Here is a 12,429-nt window from a genome sequence, read left to right on the forward strand (position 1 = left end):
ATGAGGAGGCCTCTAGAGATTGGTTGAGTACACGATGGCCTATATCTTCTTTGCTCTCAATGTCTATAAAAGAGCAATTCTTATATCTCTTGTTTTTCTCATAAGACCATTGTAAACACATACCACTGTCAATGTAGTCTTTATTCCTGCATTTCTCATTCCAATGTAACAAGATCTTCTGATGATAATAAAAATAGCAGTTCAACTTACATTCCTCATACATTTCATGCTTATTCTGTGACTGATACTTCTTCCATGTCTCATGCTAATACTACAGACCTAATGTGACATTATAGACTAGGTCATACACCCTTTGTAAAAATGAAAATTTGCCCATAAATGTGCAATTTTCACCAAAGCAACTTTTTTTTTTTGTCTAATTTGTCCTATGGCTAGACAATCTAGATTGCCCTTTCCCACTAGAACTACCATCTCACCTCACTGTTTCGACTGGATACACATAGACCTTTGGGGGCCATATCACATTAAAACATATGACAATTACAAATACTTCCTTACCTTAGTTGATGACTATAGTAGAGCAACATGGACACATTTGTTAAGTTGTAAAAGGGAATGCACTTAGTGTAATCCAAGCCTTTGTATCCATGATTGAGAACCAGTTTCACAATACAATCAAAGTTATCCGATCAGACAATGGTATGGAATTCTCCAACAATGAGGCCAATTCATTCTTTCAATCCAAAGGGATTATACACTAGAAAACTTACCCACACACACCACAACAGAATGGTGTGGTGGAAAGAAAGTATAAATACCTACTTGAGACTGCTAGGGCCTTGCTATTTCAATCTAGACTACCAACAAGGTACTGGGGTGAGTGTATCTTAACAACCACCTACATCATCAATAGGCTGCCCTCACCAATTCTACACAACAAATCTCCCATTGAAGTATTGCACCAAGTTAATTCCCACTTAAGAAGCTTTGGTTGCCTATGCTATCCTACCACACCAAAGGTCCATAGATCTATATTTGATCCCAAGACCAACCCTCGTGTCTTCATAGGGTATCCACCTAACACCAAATGATATAAAGTGTTGAATATAGCCACTAGAAAGATTCATATCTCCAAGGATGTAGTGTTTCGTGAGACAATTTTCCCTTTCTCTTTGACACATGATATTGCTACCTTCCCTATAACTCCTTTTTATTATTTTAGCATTCCTATTCATTCACATTCTGATCTCAGTACTGCACCCTTCTCTAAGGACATCTGCATTGGACACTGTGATCCTAGACCCTCTGATGTTTCCAATCCAAGTGTAAATCTTGATAACTCTGACTCATCTGACTCCATGCACATGCCTTCCATAAATCTTACATTCTCTAATACTGAACAGGTTCCTATAAACCTTCATGTACCTAATTATACATCAAACCCACAACATGTACTCAGGAAGTCCACCAGAGACCACAAACCACCATCATATTTAAAAGACTACATCCATCATGTCCCTCAGACCTCTTCCACTTCCCTTTCTGCATCATACCAACACACCAATCATATTGCTCCTGAAGACTTGTTACCTTCTAGTCAGCATTTTGTGATGAATCTCTCTTATGATTGTGAGCCCTCATCTTATGAAGAAGCAACAATGAACCTTGCTTGGCAAATAGCCATGATACAGGAGTTTAGTGCATTGCATTACAACCATACATGAGACTTGGTACCTTTACCCATTTGCAAGAAACCCATTGGGTGTAAATAGGTGTATAAAATCAAACATAGAGCAGATGGTAGTCTAGAAAGGCTCAAGGCTAGGTAGGTAGTGAAAGATTATTCACAACATGTTGGGATTGATTATAATGAAACATTTTCTCCAGTTGTCAAAATGATAATAATTAGGGCTTTACTTGCAACTGCAGCCAAGAAGCATTGGGGCATTATTCAGTTGGATGTTAATAATGAAGTTCTCCATGGAGAACTGCATGAAGAAGTATATATGGACATTCCTCAAGGATTGGATACAACTCAGGATATAGATGTTGACACCCAATTTTGGGCCTCCACAATATAGATTAATCATCGAGCTTCTTTAATTTCAAACGATTTCGAATAATTAGTTTTAGAAAATTAAAAAAAATAAAATAAAATAAAATAATATGTATGTATATATATATATATATATATATATATATATATATATATATATATATAATTAAATAAAATATTTTCAAGTTATTTTAAATAGTTTATCACTTATTTATAATTCTTAAATAATATACGTGTTATGTATATAATTACCATATTTTATGAATCTTCAAAAATCGTCTCAAAAAGAGTTCGTTTTAATTAAATATTCAATTAAATTAATTTGGTTTAAAATACTTATAAGTTATTTAGTTTATTAGTTTAATTATTCTTATTTTATGTTATTTTATTTGTTGATTTGAAAAGTGCATTTTGTTGATTTACGTTCTTTAAGTTTTGGGCGTTAGTTTATGTTAATTAGTTTGTAATCGAATTATTTATTTTATTTCGTTAACATTAAGAAGCTCATTAATTAATTTATATTAATTCGTCTTATTTAGTTACTAGGCGAATTAACTAAGATAATTCAATTTGGCTAGATTGTTAATTCATCTACCTAACCCTTTATTGCAATTCTAGCCATTTATTCCCTCACCCTAACTCAAATTTGAGACCAAGTTGGCCCAATTCTATACCAAAACCCATCCCCTTTTGTTTTCCAATTCAGCCGAGACCCATTCCCAATTCCCAGCCCAATTCCTAACAATTTTATAACCCACCAAAAGCCAACAATATAATACCCATTCATTCCTAACAATACATACAGCATACCAATTAATTCCCAGCCCAATCCCAAATTTCCCTGACCCGGCCCACTCCCTTTTCCTTCACAAAATTGAACCCAAAAGACCTTTCCAGCTAAAAACGTTCTTGGACAGAACAACGATCAAACGGAAAGCAGCCACAGAAGGCAGTACGCTACCTCTTGTTGTCTTCTTCCTCCCATCCCTTTCAATTGGCAGTCGCAGCAGCACGCGGAGTCGCCTTGTGGCGTGAGATGATGCCATGTCATCGCTCAAGGACGAAGGAATCGATCCATCCGTCCGTCTACCTTTCCTCTTCCGGAATGGTTTGAAGCTTGAGAGAAAGGTTGTCTCCCCAAAATGGTGAAATAATTTTTGAGTTTGAAATTCAAGTTGGCCCTAATTCCATCCGGATTCCCCCCAAAACCTACCCTAATTTTCCCCTATATAACGTCTTTTATGTTCATCTGCATAGGGGGGAATTTTTTTTGGAGTTTAAAATTTTTTTATGTTAGAGAAATCGTTAGAGAAGACAGGGGGAATTTTTTATTTTTTGGGCTAAAAAATTTTCTGGTGAGAATTTACAGAGAAAGGTTCATTGAGCTAAAACACTGATACAATACATACGTCTAAAATATACACTTTCTTCTCTTGTCCGTGGTCTATCGGGAATTTGCCGGAACCCACAGGGGGTCTCAAAGTCGAAGTAAGTGGTGGAAGAAGTCTGTCCTGCTCTTTGCTGTCCGGTTTGCTGTCCATAGAAAGGTAATACATCATTCCTCCTTTGTTTACATTTCATTTCGGTTTTGAATGTCCTGCGCTAAATCTATCTTTGTTGGGTTCTTCTTGGCTTCACTCTTGCTTAGTTTGAATGTAAATATTTGCGGCTTATTCCCCTTTGTTGTTGAGATTTATGGCTGATCATTTGTTATTTACATCCGGCCACCATTAGGCATTCGAATCGGGTTATAGTTATTTAAGATTGACTTTTTGTGTCGTTTTTGAATCATATGCTTGTTTCGTCTCTATTCCTCATTAGTATGTCTTCAAGCATCAATGTCCCCTCATCTGGGTTGTTACTGTTAGTGTTACTGCCCATATAGATTTTTTTTTTTTTTTTCCAGATCAATCGACAAAGCCATCATGTAGTGCGATTGCTTTGTTCCAATAGTTTAGTTTTGTCTTCGTTTTGGTATATCTACGCTGTTTTTTTTATCGCGTATAGTAATTTATTTGAACAATTTTTTATGGCTTCGTTTTTTTTTGTCTAAGTTTTCTCTCAGTCGGAGGAGTATTAGCTATGTGTAGTTGAGTTCTCAAAATATGAGGGCCTTTGGATGACCTCTTTTTTTTTTTTTTTGGTTTGCGCTAAAAGTCACTGTTTGAAACCAACTTCATTATTTTAGCTATCAAATATTTCATCAACTTAATTAATTACATTGCCTAATAATATGAAGTTCCTGTTTATTCGTTTATTTTGGTGTCATTGACTATTAAAAAATGTGACTAGTTCTCCATATTAAATTTGCTTAGTTCAACTTTTATTGTTTCGTCTTATCTATGCCTCTGTGCAATTTTTTCCTTTTCTTTATTTAGTCTTTCTTTTATATGCCACTGTTTGTGCCATTTTTGGGAGTATTAATCCTTATTCTTTTGTTTTGTTGCATGTAAATCGGCCCGAGTTCACCATGAACTCCTATATTTTTTCTTGCATTTCGAGAGAGCCATAAAGGCTCAAACCTTTATTTTCGAGTCGGCCAGCCCCATTGAAACTGATGTACAGGTCTTGGAGGAGTCCAAAATGGACTGTATACATGCTGATATGCAACAATATACCTTGATATACGTTTCAAAATATTGAATTATAGGTGGAAAAACGAATTGCAAGTGCTTGGAGGCCGAAATATAGTGTATACGGTCGGTATGCATGCCTATATACACGAAAATGAGTCGAAATACGACCCATATACAGCAATATACCTTTTCTGTATACAGAGGTTTTGGGAGCGAAAATGGGCTGAATGAGGCCCAAAAACGCAGCAATAGGCCCAAATTTTATATCTCTTCCCTTTTGCTCTTATTTATTTGCTTGTTATGTCGACTAATATTTATTCGTGAATTGGTTCTAACTTAATTAAATTCCCGAAGATAACCATTTCCTTTCATATATACGTATATATCCAAATTGAAATATTTACATACTTAGCTCTACTTTTACGTTTCGTCTTATCACATGTTCTTCCCCTTTAGAAACTCCCCTTTAGTTCATTCCCCCTTTAAAATAAATAAAGTGATAAAAGTAATAATGGTAATAAATAAATTAGTTTTCTTACTAAGTTAAAATTTCAAAATAAATTAGTTTTCTTACTAAGTCAATTTCAAAAAAATAAAAATAATAAATAAATAAAAAATAAAATAAAATATAGTTAATATAAATTAGTTCTTTTACTAAATTAAAATTTCAAAAAAAGTATATAGTTAATATAAATGAGTTCTTTTATTTAGTTAGAATTTCAAAGTTAGTCAAAAAATCACTTTTAGTCAAATCGCCGGTCAACCGCAAGTTAGCGGGCATTTCGAGGGCCTAACACCTTCTCGGAATGTACATTGAACTTCGAACCCTTTTCAATTGATTTTATCTGTTTTAAATCTTTTGAAAAACCTTAAGATTTTTCTTGATTTTTACTAAAAATTAAGTAGCGACTCTGTCATTTTGGAAATTCGATTTCTCTTAAACTATAAGTTTAATTGATTTTTCGAAAACTAAGTCATTTTCTCTTTACATATATTTTTAAATAAAACAGAAATGTCGACTCTGCTGGGGATTTAATTAAGTTCTAACCATAAGATTTGACTTATTTGATTAATTGTTATTAATTGTTGAAACTGTTCATTTGTGCTTAACATGTTTTAACTACTATAACTGTCATTGCATTTCATGACATCTTCTTTTGTATGAATAGTATATTAAAGGACGGTTTTGCGGAATCGCAACCGGACTTTTTTATACTCAACCCTTTTCCGGAATGATCGGCAATTTATTGGTTCGTCATGCGTTCAATGGTTGTCGTGAATTCCAGCCTAAGTTGTCCACTTGGATTCCCGGTCTTTCAAAAACCACTCTTAGTCAAATAGCGTAGAGCGAAACCAAATCCCTATTTTTAGCGCATTTTGAACTAAGTCGACCCAACACCCAAGGCGTGTTGGGCCCATTAGAAGTCCACCTTGTGTCTATTTGGCTCATTTGCCAATAAAAAGACAATCATACTTATGTGTTAATTGAATGATGTATATGTATTTTTAAAACAAATCAATTATCTATAGGGGTGGGGGTAGCTTACCTTTGTCTGTTTTTCATGTAGGATGAATCCAGTACATGAGCCTCTGAGGACCCGGATGGTGACCATACCACATCCCTACTTACAAGTTTGGTGGAAATTTATGAACACAGAAGACAAGAAGATAGTTCAAAGACACATAGGTCATCTTTCGTCATTAATGGAAATGGTGGCCTATCCCGACATGATTGGAACAATGGTTAAGTTTTGGGACAGCGACAATATGGTATTTCGGTTCGGGGAAGTGGAAATGACGCCGACTATTGAAGAAATCCTTGCAAGCTACGAAAGTGTCAGTATGTGCAACAAAAGGAGGTTCAAACCCGATACGGATCTCCTTTTCCCAAAAACATGGGATTTCGTCGAAATTAGAGAAAAATTGTCACTCGTTAAAGCCGATTGGATGGACAAAATGCCCGGGCCAAACATTCCTCTTCGAAAGCTTTATTACCGATTCGGGCGTGCAAGAGCCTATGAAAAATTCAAAGAAGAGTTCGTCTCAGAAGAAAAATGGAAGGAGACACGTCCTCTTGCCTTTGCAATATGCCTACTCGGGACGATGATATTTCCTCAAGGACCAAACTACACTATCCATCCAAATGTAGTAATGGTCACCCACGCCATCTTTTATGGAGTGGATTACGGGTCGGCAACCAAGTACTACACTTTGGCACTCATGATTTTGGTAGACATTTATAGGGCTTTGAACAAGTGTCAAAGCGGAGAACGTTTCTTTCAGGGATGCAACCTGATACTGCAATAGTGGATGATGAGACACTTGATCAAAGCTCATGAGCCAACAGAACCAGATCCCTTGGAAAGACCGAACAGACTCGAAAGTCACGATTGGTGGGTGCAACGTAATCATTTCAACAGGGTTGGAGGCCAAGAATTTTGGTACCCGAGACTTCAGGGTTTGAGAGATGAAAATGTGCAGTGGTCGATCCAATGCTTGGTAGTAACAAAACGAATGGTGATTCGAGCGGAAAAAACCCCTTACTTGATATTTGCCGGGTTAAGAGGGACTAGACCATATGCTCCCGGTCGAGTCCTTAGACAGCTGGGAGGAAAACAGGAGATTCCCCAAATTGCGGACATGAAGAAATTTGCAACCGATCATGAAAATGGACGAGTCTCTTATGCTGAAGAGATACGTAGAGCATGGAAGACTCGAAGGATATTGGGCGAACCGGTACCAAATAGATTCCGTCCTGAATGTTCCAGAGGCACTAGACCCGAAGCTACTGAAGAAGATACTGGGGAGGAAATTGTCTATAGGCCTCCTCTTTAGGGACGGTGGAAGAAAGGGAATGAGAAAACCACCCGTGAAGCATATGAGTTTACCCCCCGTGATTAATACGACAGTCAGAGGAAGAAGCCTCGGTGAAGGCACCATCTATCCTTTAGGAGCTTTCTTATCTGTTTTTCACTTTCCTTGTAATCACCAGAAATGAATGAATGAAATGAAAATTTCCTTTGTATTCGAACTACGTAGGGCCTGAATTCTCCTTGGGAGATAGTAGGCAGCCTTTCAAGGCCCGACCCCTATCTTTTTCAATTTTTTTCCCCCTCTTTTATTCTACAAGGAAACATTGAGTTCAGATCAACAGATGACAGAAGATGCAACAAGAAGACCTTAGCTCAAAGCAATTTAGCCTTTCTAAGTCACTAGCCCCAAAATAAAACGAGAAAATTCCTGCTTGTTAAAAAAAAAATAAAAAAATCAGTCCCCATTACTCGTGGGTTAACGTGTCCTCAAACGAAGCAACTTTTATGTGTTTACCTGCTTTCTACGTGATATCTTGCATTATTTATCCAGAACAAATACTGACAGATTTGTCTTTGAGTTGTTCTTCTTTAAAGGTAGTTAGAACTGATCTGTGTTGATACACTGGCTGAACACCCCTATTTTACCAGATCAAAAGGGCCTACAGATTCCTTTCCCAGCCAAAATTCACAAAAGGGGAAAACAACAATGGGTGATAACAACGAAGAAATCGACCTTACTGATGTCGTGGTGGCTCAGCCCGCCCTTACTGATCAGAATGAACTGATTCTGCAGTTGATGCAACAAATTGCTGAGATGAGGGTCGAGATGCAGAAAAAACAAGATTTTCCTCCTTCGATATTTGCTGTCAACACTCAACCAGACGGAAGACCTCCAGTTCAAATTCCCCTTCCTAACGTGGAACAAGCTCAGAACCCACCTTCAAGTCCTGCTCGTAATCCCTCCATCATTGACCTTACCACCCAAAACCCCCATTACGCCTCAACCTCTTATCAAATACCACCCCCTCCTCAAAATACCAACTTCCAAGACCCACTCCTTCCCCCTAATGCAAACCACCAAACTGGCCTACCCCTCCACAGCCAAAACGCTAACAACCCACGTACTTCTCTCCCTCACCAAAACCTGTACACCAACCCCCAGACTTATCCCCAAAACTATCACGCCTCTTTAAATGGCCAGAGTCCCTCTATCGCTCCACCACTACCGCAAAAAGCCATTTTCCAAATACCAGTCCCCAACGAGCATGATGCCCATGGTTCGGAACTCGACCACTATAAGGAGAGGGAGAGAGAGTGGAGGTCGAAGGAAGAGACCGCCAAGATAGATATGAAGGAGGAAATTAGAAAAGCCATGAAGGAGTTGAACTGCATTCCTGAGGTCGCCGGATTGAGTTATGAAGACCTGTGCATTCACCCGAATTTGGACCTCCCAGAAGGGTTCAAGGTGCCAAAATTTGACATTTTCGGAGGAACGGGGAACCCCTTGGCACACTTGAGGGCTTACTGTGACCAACTCGTAGGAGTTGGGAGAGACGAAGCTTTGTTAATGCGGCTTTTTAGCCGAAGTTTGAGCGGAGAGGCTCTAGAATGGTTTACGTCTCATGAAACGAAACAGTGGTCCAGTTGGAACGCTTTGGCTAAGGACTTCATAGAACGATTCGCCTACAATGTGGAGATCGTTCCTGATCGTTACTCCTTGGAGAAGATGAAGCAGAAGTCGACCGAAAGCTATAGAGAATTCGCATACAGATGGCGAAAGGAGGCAGCTAGAGTTAGACCTCCTATGTCAGAAAAGGAAATTGTTGAAGTGTTTGTGCGGGTGCAGGAGCCCGAATATTATGACAGAATCATGTTGCTCGTTGGAGCAAAATTTGCTGAGATAGTCAAAGTAGGTGAGACTATTGAAGATGGATTGAGAACCGGGAAGATTGCCCGTGTTGCTGCCTCGCCCGGATCTTCGGGCTTGTTGAAGAAGAAAAGAGAGGATGTGTCCTCTATCTCTTATGAGGGGAGGAAGACCCTGAAGAAGTCATCATCATACCAAGGTCGTTCTTGACCTTCACAGAGTTTGTACCCGGCATATTATGCACAGGTTGATTACCAAAATACCCCTCCCACCAATTACCAAAACACCCCTCTTCCCAGTTGTCAAAGTACTCCCTCTCCTAACTACCAAACTCCCCCTCCAGTTTACCATACTCCATCTCATCACTACCGAAATGCTGCCCCCAACTGTGCCAACATTCAGACAAATTACCAAACGCCTCCCCCAACGTACCAAGCCCCAGCTCCACTTTACCAAAATACCCCCTCGAACTACCAAGCTCCACAACCAAACTACCAAACCAACTCATATCCCAAATATCAAGCCCCCCATCTGAATGCTCCAAATTATCGCCAAATGCCTCCCCCTCAACAAGGCAATTACGATCCCCCCCGTCCTAGATTTGAGAAGAAGCCTGCTAGAATTTTCACTCCGCTTATTGAAAGCCGAACAAAGTTGTTCGAACGATTAACTGCGGCAGGATATATTCACCCAGTGGGGCCCAAGCTGGTTGACACTAGCTCAAAGTTTTACAGACCTGATCAGAGGTGCGCGTATCACTCCAACAGTGTTGGTCATGATACCGAGGACTGTATCAACCTAAAGCATAAGATCCAAGACCTAATTGACCAGAACATGGTCTCTCTTCAGACAGTCGCGCCCAATGTCAATAACAATCCTTTGCCAAATCATGGAGGCGCTACTATCAATATGATAGAGATAGATGATGACTGGTGTGTGGCGAAGACAATAGTTTCGATTGCCCCTGATGAACTGGAAAGGGCTGTAGCTTCGTTGAGCATCAGACAGAAGAAAGAGTTTGTGATTCTGATACCCGAGAAGGCTGTTGCCTTGGTGCCACGAGAAACTCTTACCCAACCAAAGTTTGTGATTGAAACGGCTGCCACCCAAGGTATGACCAGATCCGGCAGGTGCTACACACCTGAAGAGTTAGCTCAAGGAGGGCAGAAGAAGGATCAGACTAAAAGGCCGATCAGTGAAGCTGAAGTCGAAGAGTTCTGGAGGAAGATGCAGCCGAAAGATTATTCAATTGTGAAGCATTTGGAGAAGACACCAACACATATTTCTGTGTGGGCTTTATTAATGAGTTCACAGTTGCATAGACAGGCTTTGATGAGAGCTTTGGATGACACTTATGTGCCTGTGAGTACTAACAGCGACAATCTAGCAGCCATGATACACCAGGTCATTTGGGGACATCGAATCAGCTTTTGTGACGAAAAGTTGCCCTTTGAAGGGAGGATGCACAACAAATCTATGCACGTCACCATCAAGTGCCGGGAAAAAGTTATAAATCATTTTTTGGTCGACGATGGGTCCGGTCTCAACATATGTCCGCTTTCAACTCTCAAGCAGCTGAAATTCGACTTGGGAAAGGTTCAACAAAACCAGGTCAATGTGAGAGCTTTTGATGGAGTACAAAGAGACACGATAGGGGCAGTAAATTTGGATGTTCAAATGGGGCCTGCAGAATTCAATGTGGAGTTTCATGTGTTGGACATCAATACCAGCTACAATTTGCTTCTGGGAAGGCAGTTTATCCACATGGCTGGGGCTGTGCCTTCTACCCTTCACCAATTGATGAAATTTGTTTGGAAGGATCAGGAATTGGTCATTCATGGTGAGGGGAGTCATTCCTATGGGTATGCGCCGGTCGTTCACGAGGTTTCTCGAGGTTGTGATTTCTACACGGTGGAGCTGGTAAATGCCACCGGTGATGATTTGGCTCCGCAACCTCTTATGCCTGTCGTGTACAAGATGATTGCTGCTGTTATACTCCAGAATGGTTTCGAACCAGGTTTTGGATTGGGGAAGCATTTCCAAGGAATCGTCGAGCCTATCCAAATTCCCGCCAAAGGAGCAAAGTTTGGTTTGGGATATGTCCCAACAGATGACGAAGCAGAGATGAAGAACAAGAATGTTGACCAAGCATTGGTCAGGCCAATTCCTCATCTGTACCAGTCATTTCCGGTACGAGAAAATGTCAACGATGGTGGTCTCGGGGAAAGAATCTGGGGCCTTTTTGAGGAGATTGATGCGGTCATCGAGGAAGAGGCTGGGACATCAGGCATCCGCGATGCAGAACCTGAAGAGCAATTGCAGAACTGGACCTCCACACCACTCCTGATTTCCCGCTCATCTGGGTAGAAAAGACATGTGTCTTTGTTTGTTTTAAAATCGGTGGTAGTCCGGAAGAGGCCCGAGACCCATCCTTTATGCAACTGTTATCTGTTTGAAGCTTTTAAATTCCTTTGTGATGTTTAAAAAGGCAATATGGTCCTCGGCCATGGCCAAAGTTTGTGCTTGTCTTTCAATTTAAATGAAAGCCTCTTTTATCAAAAATTTGTTTACTCGTCTGTTTATATTTTACTTTCCTAACTTTGTTTGTTTATGATTTCAGTAATAATAATTTAAAACCTGCCAATGTCATGTCATGTCATGAACCGAGTGAACAAAATGAGGCAGGTGATGATGAGTGAGAAGAATACGGAGAAGAAAATGAGGTTTCCGAACATGTTGCTGAAGAGTTTCGACAATTCAAAAATCAACATAAGCCAAATTTGGAAGAAACCAAAATGTGAATCTCGGAGATGAGGAATGTGTTAAAGAAGTAAGAATCAGTGTCCATCTGACGGAAGCTCAAAGAAGAGACCTGGTTCACTTGCTTGGGGAGTACATTGATGTATTTGCCTGGTCTTATAAAGACATGCCAGGGCTGAGCACAAATATGGTGTCCCACAAGTTGCCGATCAATCCAGATTTCAGTCCAGTAAAACAAAAGACTCGGAAGTTCAAGCCTGAGTTGAGTTTGAAGATCAAAGAGGAGATTACAAAGCAGATCGAGTCCCAAGTAGTGGAAGTGACGCAGTATCCAACTTGGTTAGCTAATGTTGTTCCGATTGCCAAGAAAGACGGAAAAATAAGAATTTGTGTCGA

At 39.7% G+C, this 12,429-nt stretch overlaps 1 protein-coding gene across 1 annotated transcript; it reads left to right on the plus strand.

Moving 5' to 3' along the window:
• Nucleotides 1-9,828: 9,828 nt before the first annotated feature.
• On the plus strand, nt 9,829-11,640 carry LOC125808992 (uncharacterized). The gene has a single exon (XM_049488671.1). The coding sequence runs from the start codon at nt 9,829-9,831 to the stop codon at nt 11,638-11,640; it is 1,812 nt and encodes a 603-aa protein (XP_049344628.1).
• Nucleotides 11,641-12,429: the final 789 nt, after the last annotated feature.

This window comes from Solanum verrucosum, unplaced genomic scaffold (assembly GCF_900185275.1).
Source record: "Solanum verrucosum unplaced genomic scaffold, falcon-dt-bn FXZP01000594.1, whole genome shotgun sequence".
Lineage (NCBI taxonomy): Eukaryota > Viridiplantae > Streptophyta > Magnoliopsida > Solanales > Solanaceae > Solanum > Solanum verrucosum.